At 49.8% G+C, this 26,331-nt stretch overlaps 1 protein-coding gene across 1 annotated transcript in view; it reads left to right on the forward strand.

Annotated features, from left to right (window-relative positions):
- Window positions 1–1,260: 1,260 nt before the first annotated feature.
- The window catches only part of GALNT17 (polypeptide N-acetylgalactosaminyltransferase 17), a 446,468-nt gene continuing 421,397 nt past the window's right edge, over window positions 1,261–26,331 (forward strand). Inside the window, exon 1 of the mRNA XM_034988714.1 lies at window positions 1,261–2,902. Within this exon, the coding sequence (XP_034844605.1) occupies window positions 2,665–2,902 (238 nt within the window). The 5' untranslated portion in view covers window positions 1,261–2,664. The remainder of the gene's footprint in view (window positions 2,903–26,331) is intronic.

Genomic DNA, 26,331 nt, shown 5'->3' on the forward strand with positions numbered 1-26,331 from the left:
CTCAGGTCATGATCCTGGAGTCCCGGGATCGAGTCCCGCATCAGGCTCCCTGCTCAGCAGGGAGCCTGCTTCTCCTTCTGACCCTCCCCCCTCTCATGCTCTATCTAATTCTCTCTCAAATAAATGAATAAAATCTTAAAAAAAAAAAAAAAAGAAGCATGATAAGATCATCAGTTAATTGGGGTCAGGGACCTCTGCTGCTTCGGAGGGAAAAAAGAAATCTCTCTGAAGTTGCATCTTACGTGGAAACATCTCTGTTGCTCAGAGGGTGTTCCCTCTACTTTGCTTCCTGTCTCCTACTCCCACATAGGCACATGTTTGGGAGTCAGACCCACCTGCGTTTACAGCCACTCATTACTGGGGGGCCCTAGCCCTGTGTCTCAGCCTCCCTGGCTTCAGTCTTGCCGCTGAGTAAATGTTGGAAAATGATTTTTGCATAAGTTTCCACTGATTGTGCTAGCTTCCATCTGGGTCCTCGGTGAGATATTGTGGGGACCTTGACGGCCCTGGTGCCTGTCATGTCACAGCTACCCAATAACTCAGGTTTCTAGGCCCTTGGCTCCTTTCTTGCCCAACACGTGTGGCTAGAAATGGTCCCTTGGGGCTTTTTATATGTGGCTTTTTCATTTAACTCTTTTTGTATTCACTTTTTGTAGGCGATATAAGGAAAAAAAAAAAAACCCAGGAAGATCCGATTGAACCCAGGCACCGAGTTCCAAGGGAATAAAAAATTTAAAAATTGTTATATTTTTTATGCACTTTTCTGTTAAAAAATCGAGTTAAAATAATAAATAAGCAAGAAAAGCCCAAACCCCCAAAACCCAAGAGTAAAAAGAAAAACTTCAGTGAGATCGAAACGGTGAGGTGGAAACCACCAGATTCATTGGCCTTTATGGGCCCGATCTTTATTAGTTGGCAGTCTGGGTTCTTTTTTAGGCCCAAGGAATTAAGTGGATCAAGAAGGGTCTTTGAATTCCAGCCCTTCAAGCGCCTGCCTTTGGAAAGAGAAAGAGGTCGCGGAAATCCAGTAGCCAGAATATGCTTCTTATGACAAAATGTGGGTGGGCACAAACACTGTGACTTGGACGGTTAGAATTTTCACACGAAGAGACCCCCCCCCCCCCCCCCCAGCCCACTAACGCGCGGCCTGGCTCCCAAAGTAACAGAATCCGGGTCTCCAGGCCAGATTTTCCCTCTAGCCATTCCCGGCCACGCAAAGCCGAGCTGCGAGCACACAGAAAGGGATGTCTTCATCGCCTCCCAGGACGGAACGAACCCGCCAGCTCGGGGAGTGCTGAGAACCAGAGGGTCCCTCCGGCGCCGGCAGCAGCCAACATGACTTGACTGCCCCCATCCCGCGCGGTCCCTACTCTCCAGGCGCCCCCACCCTTTCCGGGTGCGCGCGCACGAGCCGGCGAGCCGGGGAGCTGTGCGCCTGGGAGCTGGCGGGGGGCGGCGGCCGCCAGGCTCGCGGGGAGAGTGGTGGCCAGGGGCGGCGGCGGAGGAGCTGGCGCCGCAGCCGGTCCCCTCGGGCCGCGCCCCGCCCTCCGCCGCCACCTGCGCGTCCCCTCCGGGGCTCTCCAAGCCGGGGCCAGGGCCGTGTGGGCTCTCGGTGCCGCAGCGGCAGTATCGCGGCGTCCGCCAATTAGGAGACTCGGCGTTCGGCTCCGTGGCGCGCGGGACGAGCGGCGCTGCCCGTTCTGGCGAGCGAGGGGGCGCCGCCGCGCTCCCCGCGACGCTTTAGGAGGGGGTAGAGAACTGCTGTGACTTTTGAGGTCCGACTCCTCCTTCCGGCCAGCCTCGCGACGCGCCAGCTCGGAGCGAGGCCATTGTGACCGGCAGGCCCCGAAGGCTCACTGCGTGGGGCTGGGGCTTGGAACGTGGCCGGGCGCCCGCGGCGCTGTGCGCGCCGGTGAGTTTGGTGGCGGGGTGGGGTGTCCCCGGCGCGAGGGGCGGAGAGGACGGCGCGCTCTGCCCCTCGGCCCGCCCCCCAGTGCTGCCCCCACTTTGAGAGTAATTGAGACTTGAGCGTGACTGCGGAGCCGCGAGGATGCGGGCGCCGGGCGCGGGCTTTCCCTCTGCCGGGCGTGATGGAGCGGGTCGGTGAGCGGAACAAAGGCGCCCGCCCCGGGGAGCGGGTCCTGGGCTGAAGACCGCGGGCCGCGCGCCGCGACGGCCGCCTGCGGACGAGGGTGGTGGCCGTGCGGCCCGAGGCGCGGCGCGCTCTCCCGCGGGCGGGCGGCAAACCCTGAGCCCGGCACCTGCGCGCCGCTCCCGCCGCGGCGCCGGGGCAGCCCCGCTCCCGGCGACCCCGAGGTCCAGCGGCGAGCCACTTGCTGGTGCCGCGGAGAGACCACGGCCCCCGGCCCTTCGCCGAGAAGCGGAGGCGCCTGGAAAGGGCCGCGCGCCGTGAACTGAGCAGGCGTCTCTGGGAGCACTTCTGCACACCGAGAGCTTCCATGTGAGCGATTTCGCTCTCCCCCCTGACCGCGCCGTCCTCCCAGCCGTCCCCGCTGCCGGCGCATCCGCGCTGCGGGGCCGGGAGCCTCTGGGCTCCCCGCCGGCCGTTCGGAGTGTGAGGCTCGCACGGCCCCCGGCTGCCCCGCGCCTCGCCGGAGCCCGAGGGGGCGCGGGTCCGGGGCGAGGGCCGGCCGGGCGTGTTTGATGGCTTCACTGAGAAGAGTCAAAGTGCTGCTGGTGTTGAACTTGATCGCGGTGGCCGGCTTCGTGCTCTTCCTGGCCAAGTGCCGGCCCATCTCGGTGCGCAGCGGGGACGCCTTCCACGAGATTCGGCCGCGCGCCGAGGCGGCCAACCTTAGCGCGCACAGCGCCAGCCCCATCCAGGATGCGGTCCTGAAGCGCCTCTCGCTGCTCGAGGACATCGTCTATCGGCAACTGAATGGTAAGGACACGCGCCGGCGCCCACGGGGCTCTGAGCGGGCGGGCCGGGCCCCGGGAAACCCCTGGGGCCCTGCGCGCGGTGCCGGGGAGGGGTGGGGGGAGCCGGTACTTCCTGGCTCCCGCAGGCTCCCGCTTACCCTTTCTGCCCTGTCTTGGCCAGGAGGCCGGGGCTGCTGGAAAGAATTACCTGCTTCTTCTGTGCCCCAGCTGTAAGTTTGCTTTTATTGTGGAAACATGTCAGCCCAGCTGGCTCCCCGTTCCCACCTGGCGACTCGAGCCCGAGTGCAGAAACTAGTCGCGCGGCCAAATGGGACTGGAGGCTCAGGCCGGCCGACTTGGAGGAAATAGTTCGTGCAGCTTAGCGTTTGGTGGGGTCAGACGGGGAGGGACACTGGCGGGCTTAACTGTCTGCAAAGTCAAGGCCTCAGGTCTGGAGCTCATGCGCTTCGGTAGTAAGTTGGATGACTATGTCATCTCTCCGGGAGGCGGGCTGCACAGCTAATAATGAGGACTCCTCCCTTCCTGCTGCCTCCGTGGAGGCTGCTATTAAAAACACACCCGGTTTCTCGCCGGAGAGCTGCCTGAGGGCGATTGTTACAGTTCCTGGTGGGTTGGGGAAGCAGCGTTTCAGAGTGCAGCAAAGCCAGGCGTGCCATCCAATTAATGGCAGTTGTCAGAATCTGTCCCAAGTAAAACGTTCTCCTCAGTGCTTCTGGAGAAGGGGGGACTTTTGATGTGCCCTGGTCACATCTGGCCCAGGGACTGATGGGTCATTGGACACTTGCTGTCCCCAAGGTCAGAGTGCGAATCACCTACTTGAGTACAAGCAGCTAGTGGGAGTCCATAGGGCTGGCATCCAAGGCAGATCCAAGGCTGCCACCTCCCTTCCTGAGCTTCTAACTGGTGTTCTCATGATAATTCCAGAACTACAAATAAGCGTAAAGATAATGATAACAATAATAATAATTGGTATAATTTTTGCTCCCCAGTGATCCCTGCTGGGTCCTACTAGGTGGGATGTGGTCAGATCTCCGAGCACCCTCTGAAATATCGCCTTGGTCTTCTTGATGTCATGTCACAAGTGTCCAGGGGATGCTTTGAACTTGTATCTGCCCTGGGCAGTTGCAATCCCCAGTTTGTTTCCAGCCAAGTTAGAAGCTTATGGGGTGGGCCTTTGATTCTACCCAGATACCTGCCAAAGACCCAGCCATAGGACCCAAAAGAGAGAGTGCAAGATAGCCTGGGTCTCACTGTAAGGCTGCACGTAGGGACACAAGTCGTGCCACAGTCCCACATGCTCCAAAGAGGAGCAATAAAATGTGAATGGTATTTACTAAGTGCGCAGACATGCAGGGACTCATTTAGTCTTTATAGCAACCCCAGGAGATAGGTGCTGATACTGCCCGCTGAGGAGTGGAGCTGGGAATTGAACTTGGATGGTCTGTTCCGGAATTGAGGTTCTTAGCTGCGGCACCAGTCTGCCTCAATCTTTGGCATGTGTCAGAGTCAGATGGAGGGCCTGTTAAGTCACAGGCTTCTGGACCTCAGCCCCAGAGTCTCTGATGCAGTAGATCTGGGGTGGGGACCTGAGACTTTGTGCCTGGCCTAGCTGTGGCCTGCACCGTGGCCCACTGCCTACACTGAGCAAGCAAAGAGGAAAATCCATTCGCCTTTCAGTGCCAGCTGGTTGGGGTAGGGTGGGGACTTCTGAGAAGCCAAAAGCCTGCTTCACATGGGGGAAGGGGAGAGGTGTTGGGTTTCTTTGCATGTGTGCTCTCCTGTGATGTAAGCAATTCCCTGGGGGATGAGGGATGTGTCTGGCACTGGGGGAGGGTTGGGTTGGGCACTGTGGGGTGGGAAGATGGAGCTTTCTTGACTTGCTGCCTCTGAGGTGGAGCTGGTAGGAAGACTGGCTTGAGAGCTTTTCCCGGGCAAGCCAGGAATTCTAGCTGCGACTAGGTGGGTGCTATCTTCCTGGCTGCTGAGTGTAATTTGGAGTGATGGCAAGCCCGGCGGAAGAGGTCAGGGAGGAGTCAGGAAATGGAGAGGACACTCCTCTCCACCCCACCTGCCAGTGCGCCATGCCTGTGCTTGCCTTGGGCATTGTGCGTCCCACCTGTTGATGCAGTAGGCCCGCTGGGGCCGCCTGCTGCAGGGGGAGGGTGGCCGAGGGTGGCGAGGGCTCCTGGGGCCTGGATTCCAGTGTCCACTTGCTCTGCAGCCTCTCTCTATCCCTTGCTTCTGAAGGATAAAGAAACCTTGACCTTGGCATTCTTTATTCCTCAGGAATTAATGGCGGGCCTGTGAGAGCCTGGCACTGGGCATACCGTAGGAGCAAGGCCCCAGGCTTCCTTAGAATCAGCCTCTCTGCTAAGATTCTCAGTGCCCACATCCCGAATCCTGCCTTTGGAAAAACAGTTACAGGTCGTTGTTACTGTCGCATTTTTCTTACTATAGGCCGTGAAGGATACTTTAAAGAGAAAGTGGAGATGCTGATATGGCAGGGAAAGCACATGGAGATGAGTTAGTTTTTTTCCCCTCCAGACTCTGTCTGGCACCTGCTTTCCCATTCTTTTGGCAAGGCCCCCACTGCTGACCCTGGCTGTTGGGCAGTACGCTCTGCCCCGTGCCCCGGGCCTGGTCTCTCACGCTGGCATTCCATTGATTATGCGTGGCTCCTGCTGTCGGCGTGGGAAGCACCACTCCCCAAGGGCCCAGCTTCTAGTGGCTTTCTCTTTCCTAAGGAATCACGGTCAAGCCTGGAGGCTGATGGCCAGGGCGGGCCATAACCAGCTGCGACCAGCATCTCCCAGGTTGCCATCTTGCCCAGTGCCTTCTGCCTCCTCCCGCCAGACCCATCTGCTCGCAGGAATGCCCAGCATTTGCCTTCGGATTGTAGCCTCCACAGTTCAGCCCCAGCCTTTGAGAAGTTGTCTGGGTTTGCTGTCCCTGCTCCCTTTCTGTATTCCTCCCTACTTTAAAGTTTGGCTCAAGGTCTTCGCCCTGGGGGTGGGAGTGGGGCTGTGCCAGCCACGTGTCTGAGCTCTTCCTGCTCCCAGGTACTTGAAGCTTTCTTGTCAGCGACTCTTTGCACTCATGGCTTATATTCCTGTGCCTCCGTGGGTTTGCCTTTGAGTCCAGAGCTGGATGGTAGGCTTTTTAAGGGCTTGAGCCAGTATTTTGGACTTTTTAATACCACTTCCATCCTTCAGGCATCATCCACAGCACCTTGTACAGAATGTGGTTGATTAATTGGATGGGAGCTGGTTTTAGGAGGTAAATGATAGACACAGAGGAAATAGTCTCGACACTGTCATGGCTGGGTCGGGCTGCATGGATGTGGTGAGGGGGAGGGAGCTAGAAAGACTGAGCTGGGGAGACTGAGTGTGAGGAAGCCATCTTGTCTCCACCATCTTGCCTGTGTATCTTGAGGCGGCTCTGGTCCTTCATTCTCCTGACAGAAGGGCTCCAGATCCTTCGGAGGAACTCGGAAGGGAAGCAGTCGTCCAACATGGGGAATAATGCATTTCAGTATATATTTTCTTTGAATGTGCGATTTTTTAATAATATGAATATGGTTTTATATTCCTTTTTTTGGTAGGAAAAAATTCATTCATATTTATTGTAGAAAATGTGGAAACTCTCAAAGAGTTACACAAGAGAAAATAATGCTGTGTTAAAATATTTTGTGAAACGGCGGCTTGGTGGTTCAGTGTGGGCATTAGGAACAACGGACCTAGGGACAGACGGATTTCTCGTTAGAATTCTCATGGAACTCTGCACATGACTTGTGACTTTCTGTCACCTTCTGAGGAAATTATTCATTTCTCTCATTTTAGAGCTGAGAGAAAGGTGAGAAACAGAGACACTGTGTGACTTCGCCAGGATGACATAACCAGGGAAGGGAAGTGCCAAGATTTTCTGAAGACTCGGTACTTCCCCCAGGCAGGGTGGGAGAAAGTCAGGGTGAAGACGGTGTTTCCCTGTTAGACCTGCCCCACGCCAGCCCCAGGATCTCTGTGGATGATGCCTGGAGGATGGAAGTGGGGGATCGAGCCCCTGTGCCGCACGTCGGAAGGGCGCACTCTGCTGCTCCAGGAAGCCCAGGGCAGCTCTGTCGTAAGAGGAAATGCAATTGGGGCGCCCGGGTGGCTCAGTCGTTGGGCTCTTGCCTTCAGTTCAGGTCATGATCCCCGGGTCCTGGGATTGAGCCCCACATCGGGGCTCCCTGCTCAGCGGAAAGCTTGCTTCTCCTTCTCCCACTCCCCCTGCTTGTGATCCCTCTCTCACTGTGTCTCTCTCTGTCAAATAAATAAGTAAAATCTTAAAAAAAAAAAAAAAAACAGAGGAAATGCAATCGATTCAGGTTAGCTTCCAAATTTAGATTTCAGAAGGGTATTGAGTGGAAGCAGGGTGGCTTGAAGAAATTGAAAATCTTTGTAGGAACAGAGAGAAGTCAAAATTACCTATCCGAGTCCTTCCTCCAAGCCGCAGAGACAGACGGAGCTGGGGTCTGAGCTGCAGAAAACCAACAGGTTCCCAGCAGCGCCCGCACAGCCCACCCAGCCTGCCACCCAAGGACGGCCGGACAGAGGTGGAGATTTGCTCTCGGAGGCCTCCAGGTGGAGTCAGGAAGAGAGGGATGGCATTTTGAAGGCACGTCTACATGGATGCTGGGGCCGGCCTGGAGCTGTTCGCTTTCTGCTGCCAGGATATGGCCGTGTGCCTGGGACCAGCACTGGCTAGGGGAAGGAGGGCAGGGGGGAGGAGGAGAGGGCAAACGTTTGTATTAAAATCAGTCGCTGCAATGCGCATCAGAAGGAGGCCAGGGCAGTTCGAGCCTTCATGGGCTGCATGCAGGTTTCTGTGTCAGGCAGGGGTCCAGGCTGCATCAGCGGAGCCAGGGTCTGGGTGCTGGAGGGAGGCTCGCTTCCTTTCCCTCCAATGGACCACCAAATCTCCACCTCTGCAGCCACCCCTCCTGCAGAGAGGCAGCGTGTGGGACAGGCACCCTGCTGGCGGGGTCAGCTGTCACCTGCCCAGCCCAGAGGTGGCAGAGAAGAGGCCACCATGTCATTCTCGAGGAAGAAATCCAACCCCCTGACCTTTGCTGTTGCCAAATCGGGAGTGTCCTTTGCGGACAGGAAGAAGGCTCGGTAATTAGAGCCAGAAGGAAAAGGACCTCCTCTTACCCCTTTGGAGATTCACATCGCAGACAACAATGACCACACTCCGCAGTGTGGAGGCAACGGGAGGAAGGGGCATGGGCACGGTAAGGCGCATGGCAGACGAAAAAAATCTGAGATCAGATAACCTGCAAGTCTCTTCTAAGAATATACAATTGGGGAAAAAAAAGTTTGTTCACTCAAGCGTCAGGCAGACTGGATTGGATGACCGATTCTGGCACTTACTAGCTCTGCGACCTTGGGCAAAGCACTTCACCTCTCGACTGAGAAATGGGGTTGTTGTAAGGCAGGATGAAATGGGACTCAGAGAGGACAGGCCAAGCCCCGGGGCCCAGCGTGTGGCAGCTGGGAGAAGGCGCAGGTGTCCGGAAGGAAGGGACCCTGCCGGCCTGCCCTCTATCCCATCCCGGACACTGGGAGCTGACCTGGCCCATAGCAGGTGCTTAGCAGATATTTCTGGCACGAGAGCACGAGCAGCTAGCCATGCTTTGTGGCGGAGCGTGGTCATTGTTGTCTGCGATGTGAATCTCCAAAGGGGTAAGAGGAGGTCCTTTTCCTTCTAACTTGCTTGGACTCTGAATTAATGGAGATCCTTCTCTCTTCCTGTGTTTGTCTGAGGCCGAATGCTGTTTCCTTCTTCCTTCTCCTTTCTCCCTCTCCCTCTCCCACTGGACTTACAAAGATGATGCCTTTGAGTGATGCTTGTGAGGCAGAGGAATAGTAATGAGCCTCTACACGTCAGATCCCGAGACAGAAGCTCACGTGTGTTCTGAGCACTGCCGGCCGTGGGCTGAGGGCCGGGATACGGCCGGGGGCAGACATCTGTGGTCTCGTTGGAAAGGTGCGTCGGTGGTTTTAACAGGTGCAGACGCGGAAGGGTTAGTAGCGTGAGTGTGGAAGGGCTGAGGCCTGGACTGGCAGGCGGGAGGTGTTTAGCCAGCGAGTGTTGAACTTGAACCCGAGACTCAGAAGTTTTGACATATGCACTGCAGGACACAGGGGGTCAGAACCCCCCGGGGAACTGATGTGGAAGCGAGTCGCAGACGATGGTCCGCGCCCAGGACTGGGAATCCGCAGGGTGGCCGGCATGGGGAGCAGCGGAGACGGGGCAGAAATGTGTGCGGGGAGCTGGCTGGTGAGGCGGGGCCGGTCTGGAGGAGCAGGTGGAGAACTGCTTCGAGTCCCAGGTTTGGACTCAGTTCTGCAGACATTTTGGGGGGGGGGCGCCCTGGGGGATCAGGGCACCACGGTGACATGAGGGAATTGATGTCAGGTCATGGTTCAGTGTAGGCACACGCGGGTGGGGGAGTGGGTTAAAATCCAGCCAGTGGCGGACATAGGTGCTGGCGTCCCCCGCCCAGCTGTGCCTCTGCCACAAGATGCATCCGGCCCTCCAGCTTCAAAGATCGCAGCGCACCTCACTTTGGAACCTCATCCCTGGCCACCGCCTGGGCTAAGAATCAGCACCTGGAATGACTCCCTCTGGAAAATCTGAGTCCGCCCTCGAGCTCTGCCCTGCACACTCCACTTGAGCTTGCTCTCCCGAGCCCTCCCCTGCTGCTCTCCCAAGCCCTCCCCTGCTGCTCTCCCAAGCCCTCCCCTGCTGCTCTCAACCTCATTGCGGCCCTCCCAGCCACGCCCCCTTGCCCCCCAGCCTTCTCTGGCTCCCTGGGGCTTTGTCCTTCCCAATCCAGCCTGGACAGCCGCTCCCATCGGGAATTCTGCTGGCTCCTCCAGGGTCCTCCTCTCTGTGTCCTCTGTTGCATTTACCTGTTGTCTCCCTGATCCTGGGGCAGCTTATTCCCGAGGAAAAGTCCCACCATGGCAAGGGGTGGCGCCCTTAGGATGCATGCACCCTGTGCAGTCTTAGCTGGGCACCCCGCTTGTCCAGTACTTACCACAGGTCTCCCTTTCTGTTCCCCAGCCAAAGAGGGTGCCCGGTGGCCTGGGGGCTGGGGGACTCCGTGGGGGGCCACGGTGAGGATGAGGGGTTGAGGCTCCCACTGCCCCTCTGCTCTCAGGTGACACAGAAGCCCCTTCTACCCCAGCGGCCTCTGTAGCAGCCCACCACACGCAGGCTTTGGCCCAGCTGAGACTCCCCAGGGTCTGCCTCCTGAGGCCACCACCCAGCATCTGGGTCCTGCTACCCCTTCTGGATTCAGCTGGAGTGCTGTGTTGCAGGGCAGAACCTGCTTCCGCAATGGCCGCTGAAGCAGAAGATGGAACCTGGACATCTGGGAGAGCCAACTCTCCATGGGATGGCCTTTGCCTGGGGGGCGACAGGAGCTACCCCTCAGCAGGAGGGGGGTCTCCCTCCCTCCTTCCTTCCCTCCTTTCCTGATGCCTGCAGCCCTTGAAAAAAATGCAGGACTCATTTGGTTGAAAGACCTTCTTCTGCCTTAGTTATTGCTCCTCATAGGTCTTGAGACTATTCTGACACAAGGATGACAATTGGCTTAGCCACTGATAGAGAAGTTTTCCCTTTTAATAATGTCCCTGTCATTGCTAACTGCAGAGCCTCAGCCTTGCCATGCATGAGTAATAAACTACTGCCATAATTACAGGCGGCCACATCCAGACACCAACACATGAGCGTGCTGACAGTTAATAGGGAGCAAGGTTCCACAAGAGCCTCCTTCCATCCTAGCCTCAGACGCAATGGCTAATTGTGTGATTAGTGTTTACTGAGGGGTGTTTAATGGTTATACATGCCTTGTTAGGTGCTGTAGAAAGAGCACTGAACTAACAGGGGACTGGGGTTCTAGTTCTACCCTCTTTCTAGGGACCAAAGTTTATGTGTGTATTACTGAGAGCTACATGACTTTATGGTCCTTTAACTCTCAGATTATGAGTAACATCCTTCTCCCCCGCCCCCACTGTTAAAACCTCATGCATTCTCCAACAACCATTCAGAATCCCTTTAATCCCTGAAACCTTCCCTGCCACCTTGTCAGAATTACTTGTCCTGTCTTCTGGGCTCTTATGGTACTTTGCATGGGTCTGCTTTTAGCCCTTGTTCATCTCTGCCTTACATTATAATGAATTGTTTACATGGTCAGAGCCAAGAGTTTGCAAGAGAATACATTTTATTAATTTCTAAAAATCCTTCTCTGTGTCATTTAGGAATTAATTCATCAAGTAACTGGTTCTCTTATGACATGCCCAGAAGTAGTGGTAGCTAGCTTGGGTTTGGCATCATGAGGTCATTATGATGACATAATTTTATGACATTATAATTCTCTTGGTCTTCATGGTTACAAGATGGCTGCTGTGGTTCCAGTCATTGCATCTTTGTACAAAGAAGGAAGTGGTCACATCTCCTAATCTCTAATCTGGAAAGAAAATCTTTTCCAGAAGTGTCTCTGGCATGAGCCACATGTGGTCTGGAAAATGGTCACATGACCAGCCTTGCTTCAAGAGAACAGTTGCTTTCTGCAGACAGTATGGCTGAGGCAGAAGCCCAAAGAGGGAAAGGCATTTACATTACGAATCCACGGTGCCTGCTATCCCCTCCACACCCCCAATGCATTTTCAGTGACTATTAAAATGAAGCAAGACTCTTTGCTAACTAGAAATCAATTAACTAGAATACTCAAGTCCTGGGGCATTTTGATTAACTGAGATTTGCCTTGAAGACCTCTCACGGATTGAAACTGTAGCCATATTTTGTCAATGGCCATTTTTGTGTCTCTGAAACATTCATTTTAGGGTTGGTGATGTGTCATAGTTTAACTGGTAGCATTTTTTCCCCATAAAAATGGTACAACTTATAGTCGGGGGCATCTTAGATTTGGTGAAATGCAATATGTGGTATGTGCGTATATATGTATACAGTAGTTTACCCTGCACCATGGTTTTATTGAGCACTTAATACACACCAAGGGTTTTGTGCTCCTGAATTCTGCATCCGGCCTACATAATACTATTATGCCCATTTTACATATGAGGAAGCTGAAACTCAGAGAAGCAAGTAAGTTGTCCAGAGACACCCACCTGCTGCCTCTCTGTGTCTCCCTTTGTGAGATTGGCGCTCACCGCCTCCTGGGTGGGCCACCCAGTCCTGATCAGCATTGGTGGCTGGCCTGGGGATTGTAGAGGGGCAGGCATGGGGGTTCGGTGACGGATGGTGGCAGGGAACCTTACTTCCTTCAGGTTCAGCAGTTACTAGTGTGTAAAGTTGTAAAGCTGTTAATTCCAGGGCTCTAAATGATGCTGCGAGAGCTTTAAATCCAGCCCATAATTAGAACAAAATGTGAGAAAAGTGAAATTGATATTAAGTTAATTAAAAGGCTTTGCTTATATTTGCAAGGAAATTAGCACAACGGGAGTGCTGACAAGTGCACATTGTTAATTTCTTCTTTGGGCAACTCTCAGCAGGTCTGAGGCAAACTTTGTTCTTGGCTTCTGCCTTGTGCCTTCTCTACAGTCCAGTCTCCAATTTATTGGTATTCGCGGTGGCTTTAATTGGGCAAGATCAGTGTAATTTTGTGAGGGTCATTTTTTTTTTAAAGATTTTATTTATTCATTTGAGACTCAGAGATACAGAGAGAGAGCATGAGCAGGGAGAGAGGCAGAGGGAGAAGGAGAAGCAGGCTCCCTGCTGAGCCAGGAGCCCGATGTGGGGCTCGATCCCAGGACCCTGGAATCGTGACCTGAGCCGAAGGCAGATGCTTAACCATCTGAGCCACCCAAGCGCCCCTTTGAGGGTCATTTTTTAATGGAAACCAAGCCTTGAGTAGGAGCCACGCCATACAGCTGAGGGCAGGCCCAGAAGGATGTGTGGGGCTTTGGATGTTTGTAGAGGCACCTGCTTCTGGGAAGCCGACGCCACAAGCTGATATTCCAGAAGGTAAGCCTTTTGGCTCCAGCATGCCCTACTCATTCCTGTTCACCGTCCTGACCTGTGCGAGAGACTTGAGTTTGAGTATGTGGTGTAGAACTCTAGTTTGGAGTTCCTGGGAGGCAGGGACAAGTCTTTCTGATGGTACTGTTTATACCAGATCAGGGTCTGCATTAGGGAGGTCGGTATCAGGCAGCCTAGAACCATCCTTGTCTCTAGTTGGGGTGGCAGAGCTAACACTGATGTTCACCAAAGAATTGCCCTTCCCTCTTGAGCACAGAGCTAATCTTCAGCCTTGCCTGCAGTTAAGTGGGGGCCATGTGACTGAGTTCTGGATAGAAGGTGGGTGGAAGCGATGTTTGTCACTGTCAGGTTTGGTCCCCCAAATCCCCTCCATGTTTTCTCTCTTTGCCTGTGTCTTTGGATGGTTGTGTTAAGCCATTGAGATCTTGGAGCTTCTCTGTTAGAGTGACTAGGGTTAATTATCCTAACTAATTCAATTAGACTAGTCTCCCTAAGTGACAGACCGGCCTTTCTACTCTGGGTGTCAGCCCTTGATTAATATGATCAACAAGTACTGATGGAGCTGAGCAATAAGTAGGTTGGGGTAAGGTGGTCGGACTGAAATACATCTGGTTCTGGACTAGCTTCTCTGTCTGATCTGTTGGTTTTAAGAAAGAGTCTTGTTGCTCAGTGTCCTGGTGTTCTATTTACAGTGATGGAGTGATTGTAATCATCCCCTACTTATGCTCCATGTTGGAACTGAGGGATAAGTATTGAAATATGGCTAAGTTGTTTGCAATTATAAAGAACTAAATAATATATGCATTGTCTTTATTACAGCTTCTGCTGATAGGAACTGGCATTTTTCAAGATGAGACAAACTGAAAAGGTTAGCTTAAGAATTAGCAATTTAAAAAATCATGATCTTTGCTGCCACTGCATTTTAAATCATGCAAACATTTATGTTTGTGCCAAAGTTTCACAATTTCCTTTAGAGCAATTACTGAAATGCATTTACAAGATAAAAATGGAGTTCAGGGAAGAATATTTAAGAGCTCTTTAATGACGTTACAAACTTTGCTAATTTGCCAAGTTGTTCTAAAATCCACTTCAATTCTTTTTTTTCTGCCTACCCATCTTCCTGCAATTGAACTGATTGCAGAAGGTTTGAAGAAAGGGGCTGCAACTTAAATTAAAATACACAAATCCTATGAAATATCTTTTCAAGAGCTTCGTGTCTTCCTTCATTAGCTGAAGGTGAACACTCAGGAAGAGACAAGAAAGAACGCTTGGGCTGTGTTTACTTGCACAGAGCAGTTTGGGGAGCAAACAAAAGCCAAAGAGTAGTTACTAAGTGGGTGGTTTGAGAAAGTTTTTTATTGCTCCTCAGCGGCTCCTGTACTAGAGCCTTGGGGAGGAGTAGACGGTGCGAGTGTTCTCTTCCTCTTCTTCCTCTCTCAGAGGGCAGCCTGGACTTGTGGTCCCCGCAGCCTGGCAGCTGGGTGGTGTTCCAGCTTCCTCGTCAGGGCTCTGGGAACCCACATCTGTCCTTCTGCTTCCCCACAAGAAAGGATCTCACCTTGGTGGTGCACAGTTTTGTTAGAGTGTAGGTTCCTGGTAGCCTCTCAGGGACGGTTCTCTTGAAAGCTTCATCTTCAGCAGAGAAAGTTCGATGCTGCCGAGTTCTGGACAAGAGCCAGCTGTGCAACCCTGCCCCCCTGGCCCCCCTGTTCTTTACTTCCCCAACCAGCTGATCTCCAGGGGGTACCACGCAGTGGACTGAGCATGGGCTTTTGAGGTCGATAGATTTTTTCCAAACTTCCTTTTGGCTATGTAACAAAGCCAAGCCGAACCGTGCGTTTGGGGCCATTCAGTGTTGCCGAGCCTCAGTTTACCCATCTGGAAAACAGCAGTTGCTCCTATAAGTATGATAAAGACTGGACAAGATGGCATTTGTAGAATACCTGGAGGAGTGCCTGTAAATAGGAGAATGTTGGGGAAAGATCTTGTGAATACAGTAGCAGTGATGGACAGAGCCACCGTGGCTCCCTGGACTAAGACAGCCCCTCTGGGACTGCTTTTCTCCCCAGCAAAATCTAGATGGGATCTAAAGTGTGTTCAAGTTCTGTAATTTTATGCATCAGATCGGTGATTCAAAAGTGCCTTTCCATGTAAACGGTGGCCAGTTGGCATTGGTTGGATATGCATTTTTGGGCAGCAATTAAAAGTTCAGTCTAAAAGAATGAGAAAAGAGGCACCTGGGTGGCTCAATGGGTTAGCGGCTGCCTTTGGCTCAGGTCGTGATCCCAGGGTCCAAGTGGCGGGTTGGGGGGGAGTCTGTGCTCAGCGGGGAGCCTGCTTCCCTGCTTGTGCTCTCTGTCTCTCTCTGTCAAATAAATAAATAAAATAAAATAAAAAAGGAATGAGAAAGGAGTGACTGCCTTCTAAGGCTAGAATTCAGTGGAAGCGATGTTGCAGGACTTCGGAGGCTGGGTCTAAAGGATGATAGAGTGTCTACCAGGCACTCTGGGGATGTGCATCTTTGAAACCTTGAGCCACAAGTCAGAAATCAGGCTGTTCTGAAGCCACTGTGCTAGGAGAGAGAGAGGGAGAGGGGGAAGGAGCAGGGGGTGGGGGGGAAGAATCTTAGAGGGTCCAGCTCCCAGCTGCTTTTGTCTTCCCAGGGCAGGTGCCAGACATGTGAATGAGTGAGCTGCAATCTACCCCACCCACACCACCCTTCCCTGCTGATCCCCCCCACCCCACCTATTCCCTCCCACCTAACCCTCCTATGCATCCACCCCTACCCACCCGTTCCCTGTCCCCACCTGCCCCCCACCCTACCCATCTCCCTTTCCCTGTCTCCCTCCCCACCTCTCCCCCATTCCACTCATCCGCCATTCCACCTATCCCCCCTCCCCACCCATTCCCCCCTCTACCTATCCCCCACCCCACCTATCCCCCTCCCCACCCATCCTCCCTCTCTATTTATCCCCTCCCCACCTATCCCCCCTCCCCATCCTCTCTACTCTCTATTTATCCCCTCCCCACCTACCCCCAATCCACCCTCTCTACCTATCCCCCACCCCACTTATCCTACCCCACCTATCCTATCCCACCTATTCCACCCTACCCCACACCACTTTGGCCTTCAAGCCTCCCCAGCAGATGCCAAGCAGAGCGGAGAGTAGCGGTCCCCACCCCCAAACTCTGCCCAAATTGCAGATTCATGAGCAAAATAAATATAGTTTGGTTTTAAGCCAGTAACTTTTTGGGTTGGTTTGTTATACAGCAATAAATAACTGGAACGCCGGGCCAGCACCCTTGTGTTCAATAAAGTGTTTTTTTTCCTTCCGACCCACAAGAAGTCGGGGATTCCTGGTCATGATGAAGACCATGGTGCTAACAGGAATACATGTAATAGGAGCTAACGTTGCGTGTGCGCTTAAAGTACCCAGCACTGTGCTGAAGACTTTATATGGATGGAATAGTGGGTCATGAAACTTTTTTCTAAGCCTTGGGTTTATAGGCCACCGATTGACTGTGGAGAGCAGCCTAATGGTTGCAGAGGGGGTCAGGTTGGCCACGAATTTCAGCATCTCGTAGCCGAGTTCCCGACTCAGCCTGGACCGCTTGGCACCACTCTGTGCTTTGGTGGGAGAGGGGGGCGTGGCGGGCCTGCCCCTCCCGCGAGGGCGGCCCTTCGCTCATCTTGAGCATCGTGTCCAGACTCATGGACACCCAAGTTCCCGACATCCCACTGTTTCAGGTCTTTGAGGAGGTACAAGAATACATTCAACAGAGCTTGTTTCTGCAGGAGACAAATGACCTTCTGCTTGCGGTGGGGTGGGGTGGGGGGAGCCTGGAGCGTTCTTCTACAAAGAAGACACACACTGCAAACCCACAGAACACCTTATTCCCCAGAAGTTGAAATAAATACTGTAAGCTTCATTTCTTCTAGTGAAGTAGACTGGGAAGTAGGGGGCTTGTCTGGACTGCGGTTTTGTAAGGAAGAAACAAATCGACATCTCACTTTTCCCAGGGTGAGAACACTGTATTTCGGTCCTAACTTGGACACACAGTGCCTACGGCTTTGTCACTTAATCAAGAGGCCAGAGCTTCATACTGATAAAGGAACTTGGGAAACTTGGGAAACTTTGGGGAAAAGTCCCAGTTCCGAGATCCCTCCACCTGGAGGTTCACATTTTGCAGATACCAGTCTTGGATGGACTTGGCTTTGGAAATCCTTCTTTTTCAAAAGCTCCGTGCATGATTCTGATGAGCAGCTGGGAGCCAGGGAGGGTGGTGGCCACCTGTGCTTTGAAGTGCTTCTTTCTTTATCTCTGGAGTCAAAAGCTTTCCCTGCCTTCATACTGGCCTCAGCCCGCTTCGCGGAGGGCAGATAGCACCCCTCGTTTCAATATCTACATCTCTAAAAACATTGATTCCACAGGGCTTTTGGGAAGCTTGGATGAGTTTATTCACGTGGGATGTTAGATACATTCCTGGCTTCTAGTAGATTTTTTTTTTTTAAAACTTCCCAACACAATTAACGTTTTGCCAGGATTTGCCTCTTAATTTCAAGATGCAGAAATGTACCTTCAAAACTGATCTTTTCTTTTTCTCATTGCAAGAACACTGAGCGTGAGATCTACCCTCGTGATCAGCGGGTGTTGCTGTGACCCCAGCAGGTGGCCCCCCCCCTTTTGGGGCTCGCGGTGTGCCCCCATTCTGCCCGCACCATGCCCACATCTCACGCCATCCGGGTGTCTTTGGTTTGGATAAGCTGGATCTGGGTGAATAGATTTCCTTCTGTTTGCTGGGAGTACAGTTTTACCTTTTTATGTAAAACCTGCTTGTCGTCTGGTGTTTGCTAAATCAGTTTACTGTAGTATTGATCTTCTGGTTTTACAAGGTGCTACACCTTCCGTCTTTGTTCTCAGATGCAGTTGCTGCCCATAGCGGCCTCCTGAGGACTCCCGGCTCCCCCATCCCTTTCTGCTCCCTCTTCCTGGTGCGGCCCCACATCCTGCCCAGGACCTGGGAATTGGCTCCAGGAAGGTGGCTCCACCTCCAGGCTCTGCTCTGAGAATGGCCACCAGCGCCGTGGTCCCCAGGGTTCTTCATCCCTGGCAATGCTTCTTACCCCTTAGCAGCAAGGTGCCTTTCTTGAAGAAAGCCACTTGTCATCTCCAAGTTCCTGAAAGTGATGGGGGTCTGTGTGGACGTGATAGTTTAGACTCTAAGACGGCACATTTCTGCAGCGTGCAGAAACCTTCTAGAGTTGATGCATTTCTTTTTCCTAATCTTGTGTGGTTGTCTTGCCCGCATCTAATGGCATTCCTTGCCCGCTCGTGGTTTTCTCCCTCTCACCCCCCCTTGAGTCTTTCTAAAGCGTTCAACTTGGTTTTCACTGAGACAGTCACCCTCTTTTTTTTTTCTCACTCATAATGTCATCCATTTATGTAATTCAATAGAATTACATAATTACAGTAACAAGCACAGCTGGTATGAAGAGGTTTGGGAAAAACACAAGGGACTGTTGGCAGGTACACAACTCAACTGCAGAGAGCAGAGGCAGGTGGCCCGCGAGATCGAGGGGTACTTGCCAGCCTGGCGACCGCGCGCCGGGGTCTGTCGGTCTGTCTGCATCTCCTGCTTTACGGAGGTGATGGAGGGTGGCAGCTAGGCGGTCTGCGTGGCAGTTAAGAGAGCATCTCTGGGAGCGCCTGGGTGGCTCAGTTGGTTAAGCGACTGCCTTCGGCTCAGGTCATGATCCTGGAGTCCCGGGATCGAGCCCCGCATCGGGCTCCCTGCTCGGCGGGGAGCCTGCTTCTCCCTCTGACCCTCCCCCTTCTCATGTGCGCGCTCTCTCTCTCTCATTCTCTCTCAAATAAATAAAAAATCTTTAAAAAAAAGAGAGCATCTCTGGTATCAACTTAGCACGTTCACTGTGATAAGTCGGGAAACAGGGAACAATAGAAATTCGAAAATAAAATTGTTATAGCTCTACAGCATTAAGATAAGAGCATCTTCTTTCTTCCCTGTAAACACTCCTGCATCTTTAAGATCATGCTTGCATATAAATGTTTGTGTCCTGTGCTTTCTCTTAACATTTTTATATAAATATTTCCCCATGTTATTAAACACCTCGTCAACATTAATTTTAGTTATATAGTATTTTCATGCAATGGTTTTATCCTAAGTCTCTCTCTCACTTCCCTCTAGGCAGAAATACGGATTGCTGCATCAGGAAAAAATTCAGAGTTTTTCCTTCCTCTGTAGGGGAAAACCCAGTTCTTCCCTCCTGTGTCTCTCCTGTGTGTCTCCTTCATGACTCACAGAGAGCACTTCATTTCTGACACTTCTGGTCACCAAATGTGGTGTTTCCCCACACCTAGCAATTCTCTGTGCCTCCAGCTGGGGGTCCCATAATTCAACTCAATTCTGATACTGTCTACCTGGGGATAGCGTCAGATGCCCCAGGTTAAGGGCTCAATCCCACAAAACTGTCCCTGCCCTAATTCAGATGTCAGTCACAAGCCAGAGTTTCCAAGGACTCCCTCCTCAGGTTTAGTTAATTTTGTAGAGCACCTCATGGAACACAGAAACATTTTACTTACTTCCACGGGTTGTTATAAAAGGATATGGTAAAGTTGAATATCCAGATGGAAGAGATGTGTAGGACGGGACCGTGGGAGCTTGCCTTTCTCCCAGCCCCTCCATGTTTATCAGCCCAGAAGCTCTCCGGATCCCGTGCTTTTGGGATTTTAGGGAGGCTTCATCACACAGGCATGATCAATCATTAACTCTATTTTTACCCCTTCTCCTTTCTCAAGAGAATGGGACGTGGGGCTGAAAATTCTAAGCTCTTAATCATGGCTCCATCTCTCTGATGACTAGCTCTGATCCAGGAGCCCACCTAGAGTCACCTCATGAGAACGAGCTACTTCATCACCCAGGAAAGTCCAAGGGTTTTTGGAGCCTTTGGAGTCCAAGGTCTTTGGAGTGTCAAAGATGACACACTAGAACAAAAGATGCTCCTATTGCTGTTATCACTTAGGAAATTACAAGAGTTTGAGGAGCTCTGTACCAGGAGCTGGGACTGGAGACCAAATATATATTTTCTATGATCTCCTAATTTTTGTTATAAATAATAGTGTGATGAACATCTTTATATGTAGAACTTTATATCCAGTATCAGATAGAAGTAGTGTCATGTGGAATCAGTAGACCAAAAGGTATGGGCTTTTTAAAGACTTTTGATAAATTTTGCCAAACTGGTTTCCATTAGGTTTGTATGAGTTTGTTTTTCACAATAGTACCCGACAGTCCTTGTACTCCCTTATCTTCTTTCACAGTGAAGAGATGTTACAATTTCTAAAACCTTGCTAATTTGATAAACAATCATACCTTCTTGTTTTAGCTTACATTCTCTTGATTGGTAGTGAGATTGAATATTTTTCCAAATATGATTTATTTGCATTTTGCTAAAATATTAAGCTCTGATTGATCTGTTCAAAACAGTTTATCTGTTAATTAATTGAATTGTTGATTTACATACATTTTTTTAATGTAGTGAAGAGATTATCTTTGTCTTCAGTATTTATTACAAATATGCTTTCCAAACTCATGGCTTACATTTTAATGTTGATAATTTTTTTTGGATGGGATATATTGGCTTTACATTTTCCAAGAACATTGAATTTTACGAAGTGTTCTCTGATTCGGTGTTTAAAAAAATACCCACATGTATTTTTTCTGGCTTTATTTAAAAAATTAAGTTGGATTTTTAGCATGTAACTAAAAATACACATGAGAATTATGCTTGGGAATTATACTTGGGAGTTGAAGTTCTAACTTGATCTTTCCCACTTATTTTAGTTATTTCAGCCGTGTTGGTTGAATAATGCTGACTGATGTTTCTCTTTTGTCGTGCTCTCAATTGTTACATAGAAAAAGATGATGATGTTTCTGAGAGGTCTGTTCTGCTCTGATGTTGTATCTATACTTGAATCAATGCCATGTTGTATTAATTATATGATCATATTAGTCTCCATCATTTATCTTTCTGTTTGTCTTTTTTTTCCCTTTTTGTAAAAAAGATTTATTTATTTGAGAGAGAGAGAGAGAAAGCGCGTGAGCAGGGGGAGGGGCAGCAGGAGAGGAAGAATCTTCAAGCAGAACCCCCGCCCCCCAACCCGGCACTGTGTGGGGTCCGAAGCGGGGCTCGAGCCCAGGACCCTGAGATCAGGACCTGAGCTGAAATCAAGAGTCAGACGCTTAGCCGATTGAGCCACAATTGAGCCACCCAGGCGCCCCCACATACTGGAATTCGTGATTTTGTCTGTCTTTCACAGACCAGTAACATTTCTGAAGGAAATGTGCGGGGATGATAGATTTTTAGAGATCTCGTTTTGTGTTTTTCCTTTGCTTTTATGTAGATATATGCCTTGGCTAACTACAAAATTTCTTTGTTGGAGTCTTTTCTCTGCAAGCTGTGGCATTATATTCTGACATTTAGTACTGCAGTGCCTAAGTTGAGTCCATCTGTCCGGCCATCCATTGATCCATGGATCGAGCCATCCGTCCATCTGGGACCAGTTATATAATTTGTGGAGCCCATGGTAAAATGAAGATGTGAGTACCTTGTTCAACAATCATGAACCATTTCAAGGTGGTGACACCTTCTCCTGCTCCCCCTGCTTGTGCTCTCTCTCTCTTTGAAATAAATAAATAAAAATCTTAAAAAAAAAAAAAAAAGATGGAGACAGCAGAGTGTTAAACCAAGTGCAAGACCCTCAAAGTTCAGGGCTTCTTTATTTCATGGATGCTTATTGAGCATGTGCTGTGTGTTGCGTGCTTTAAGGGAATGAGCCCTCAAGGTACAGTCCACTGGGGGACAGAGGCAACTCAGATGTGGCAGTTAGTGCTTGATGGAGGTTTGCCCAGGATACTGGGGATGCACAGAAGAGAGAGAGAACTCCACCAGACCTAGCTTCCAGAGAAGGCTTCTGGAGGAGATGATACATGCACTGATGTTCTGAGTGATGCCAGGAGAGTTTTGAGCTTAAAGTAGCGACATGCTCCAATTCAGATTTTTTCAAGAGACCACCCTGCTGTGTGGAAATGATGTTGTAGGGGACAGGGTGAAAGCAGGAGGGGAAGCAGTGGGAAGGTCATTGTGGCAATCCAGGCAAGAGAAGATGGAAATGGTGGCTTGGATCTGTTTGGAATAGTGGAGGTGGTGAGACGTGTCATGTCCCAGGTAGATTTTGCAGATGGCACGGTGTCCGTCTATGGATGGACTAGATACAAGGTCGGGGAGAAAGAGAGCAGTTAAGGATGACTCTGTGGTTTTAATCTAACCAATTAGAAGAACGGGGCTGTCATTCACTAAGATGGGCAAAACTTGCGGGAGAGCAGGTGTGGGGGGAGACGAAACATCCAACTTTGGATACATTGGATTTGAGATGCTTATTAAACATCCAGGTGGAGATGTTGAGGAGATAGTTCGATGTGCAATTCTGGAGCTGGGCTTGACCTAAGAGGGGGAAGAGGCTTTGCCAAGGAGATTGTTAGAGAAGAGATGATAAATAAGACACTGCCAATAAAGTGTTTTTTATTGTTACTATTTTTTATTCAAGCATAATTAACACACAGTGTTATGTTAGTTTCAAGTGTACAATATAGTGATTCAACAATTCTATACATTTCTCAGTGCTCATCACATGAAGTGTACGCTTAATTCCCTTTATCTGATTCATTCATCCCCCCCCACCCCTCCCCTCTGGCAACCACCTGTTTGTTCTCTCTATTTAAGAGTCTGGGTTTTTGTTTGCCTCTTTTCTTTTCTTTGTTTATTCATTTTGTTTCTTAAACTCTACATTCGAGTGAAATCATATGGTATTTGTTTTTCTCTGACTTATTTCACTTAACATTATACTCTCTAGCTCCATCCATGTTGTTGCAAATGGCAAGATTTCATTCTTTTTGATGGCTGAGTAATATTCTGTCATCTATCTATACTACTTCTTCATCCATTCATCAGTCATGGGCACTTGGGCTATTTCCATATTTGGCTATTGTAGGTAAAGCTGCTGTAAACATAGGGGTGCATGTCTCCATTTGAATAAGAGTCTTTGTATTATTTGGGTAATTACCCAATAGTGTCATTGCTTGATTGTAGGGTAGTTCTATTTTTAATCTTTTGAGGAACCTCCATACTGTTTTCCACAGTGGCTTCACCAGTTTGCATTCCCGCCAGAGGTCCCAAGGACTCCTTTTTCTCCACATCCTTACCAACACTTGTTATTTCTTGTGCTTTTGATTTTAGCCATTCCGACTAAACTGTTCTTACTGACTGATTTGACACAGAGAAGGAGGAAACAGATTTAGAAAATGACACTGACCAGCTTTTATGGCTCTTTCCCCCTCATTCATGAACCAAACAGGGATTCCGGAATACGGAGTCATGTTTCTTTCTTTTGGAGAGAGCCAGTCTTGGAAGTATTTCTTTTAGTTCATATAGGAGATGAAGAAGGTAATTTCCTGATGTTTACTTATGATGAAGAGAGAATTGCTGCCACTTAAATGCTGAATTATTAATGATTCAGGAGGAAATGACTTCTTTCAGAAACACCAACCCTGAACTCGGGTTAGACAGAGGCCTGGTAGTGAATTACCTCTTTCAGCGACAGGCCTAATGTGTTGATGCACATCTTAAAGGATGCAGTGATTACCTTCTCCGGGTTGGGTTCAGGCAGTCACGATTCTGGAAGGAAGTCCAAATCAGTTCGCTTGTGACACTCGGCACATTTTAGAAGTCCATCTTTGCTCAAGGAATCTGTTACTATGGGATTAATCTCTTACTAGGGGGAAAGCGGGGATCTTTAGAATCAGTGGATTTGGAACAGAAACAGTATTTTCAAGGTTCGGGGAAGAGCCGATGGGTCCCAGGCCATTCTGATCTGACCTTATGAGACAGTTCTTCCACGGTCTGGGGCAGTTTGTTCCCAGGCTCGGTGGCATACAACGTGGGGGAAACACAGCACAACCTTGTCCCCTTTCAAAATTCAGAGGAGTTTTTACAGAGAAGTATGGGACTTGCGTGGGACTTGCTTTGTGTATTTTCACCAGTGTGAAACTCAATGAGGAGACGGGGACAGCGGAGAGGACCATTTTAATCAACCGGGGAACCAGGTGAGTGTGAGTGTGTGGGTGTGACAAGGTATGTATTTTATCATCATCTCATACATTCACTTGCAAAGAAGAAGTTCTCTAAGGCCATTTGCGGTGTTCTGAAATGGATTAAAACCTGCCTTTATTTCCAGCGAGTGATTTAAATATTGGATAGCTCATTTATAATTGACTAAAAAATGCGGGGGCTCTTTACAGATTTTGAAGGCATTCTCTCCAAAAGGCTGTTTTGTTTTCTCTTTTTGAAATAAACATGAATTAGCATAAGAAATAAGGAGGCCCTGAAAGGAATCAGTAAAATTAACTGGAATTGGATTTCACACTTTGAATGCATTACACGTTCCTATTAAGGGAGATATGGAGCAAAAGGGAATCCGTTCAAAGAGAAGCCGAGGCTCGTGAAAGACTGACCTACTTCAAGAGGATGAATATTTAAAATCAGAAAAGCTTGAAAAATAATTCGCTTTACAATGATGGACCAAAGCGCAAAAATAACAGGGAAGCCTAATGGAAAGACGGGTTGAATGAGGCTGGGCTGGCACCGTGTTGGGGAAGCCCAGAGGTATGGGGAGAACCCCAGAGGTGTGGGGACAAGCCCGAGCTTGGATTCTGATCTGGGTTTGAGTTCTGGTGCTGCTGATTAGTTTATTTCAAATATATGTTTTCATTTTCACCCTTAAAACTGTTATCATTTGCATTGCAAATGAAATTGGCTTGGCTTGACTTGAATGTTAAAATTAAGCCCATTTAATTTTTTTTAGGTGAAACAATGAAGGAGGAATTTAGGAGTTCAGACCAAGCTAGAGCCTTGGCGTGGAGGGGCTGAGAATGGGGAGTGAGTGTCCCTGCAGACATGACCCACAGCCCTCCTTGACGAGGTGGGCAAAGACTTCAGGGAAGGCCACTCTTTGCCCACCTGAAACTCTCCTTACCTCCTGCTTGTGGGGTCCTCTGAGCATGGAGTCGTAACACAGATAAATGTTCAGGGCAATGAAGTTTCTGCCTTCTGAAGAGTTGTCCTTTGCAGAGTTGTGCTGACTTCATAGCTCAAGCTCAATGTGCACGTCTGTTGATTTTTCTTCTGCAAATGGTTGTGGGCGCTCAACGTAGAACATCCGAATGGAATCAAAGTAAAGTTTTTTATTTACCTGGCAAATAACTGAATTTCCTCATGAATAAAATGGAGAGGGGCTTCCGGGTGGGTGGCTCAGTCTGTTGAGCGCCTGACTCTTGGTTTCAGCTCAGGTCATGATCTCAGGGTCATGAGATCAGGCCCTGCGTTGGGCTCTGCACTCAGTGGGGAGTCTGAGATTCTCTCCCTCTGCCCGCTCTCTCTCTAAAATAAATACATCTAAAAGGGAGGGAAAATGCCCATCAGATTTGTTCAGCAGTCTCCATTTCTTTATACTTACTTGGACTTTTTAGAAGTTTTTTTAAAACAGCTTTATCGAGATATAATTTTTTTTTTTAAGATTTTATTTATTTATTTGACAGAGAGACACAGCGAGAGAGGGAACATAAGCAGGCGGAGTGGGAGAGGGTGAAACAGGCTCCCTGCTGAGCAGAGAGCCCGATGTGGGGCTCGATCCCAGGACCCTGGGATCACGACCTGAGCCGAAGGCAGACGCTTAACGACTGAGCCACCCAGGCGCCTCGAGATATAATTTAATAGACAATCAACTGCACGTTTAAAGGGTATACTTTGTTAAGTTTTGAAATATACATGCACCAGGGAAACCACCACCACATTCAAGCAAATGTACGTATTCATCACCCCCAAAAGTTTCCATGCGCACCTTTGTAATAATATTTCCTACCCCTCCCATCTGCCTTTCTCTAAACAATGCCTGGTATGCCTTCCGGCATGATAGATCGGTTTGCATCGTTCCCTAGTTTTACATAAAGGGGATAATGTAGTGCGTATTCTTTTCTGGCTGACTTCTTTCACCCAGCATAATTGTTTTGAGGCTCATCCATGTTGTGGTGTATATCAATAATTCATTCCTTTTTATTGCTGAGTATATTCCATTATATGAGTAGTCCACAGTTTGTTTATCCATTCTTTCGTTGATGGGCATTTGGGTTGTTTCCAAATTTTGTCTATTCCAAATAAGACTGCCATGAACATTCATAGATAAGTCTTTGTAAGGATATAGGCTTTTATTTTTCTTAGGTAAATAACTAGACACAGATTGGCTAGAT

The sequence above is a fragment of the Mirounga leonina genome, unplaced genomic scaffold (assembly GCF_011800145.1).
Source record: "Mirounga leonina isolate KUSES-001 unplaced genomic scaffold, KU_Mleo_1.0 Mir_454, whole genome shotgun sequence".
NCBI classification, from domain to species: domain Eukaryota; kingdom Metazoa; phylum Chordata; class Mammalia; order Carnivora; family Phocidae; genus Mirounga; species Mirounga leonina.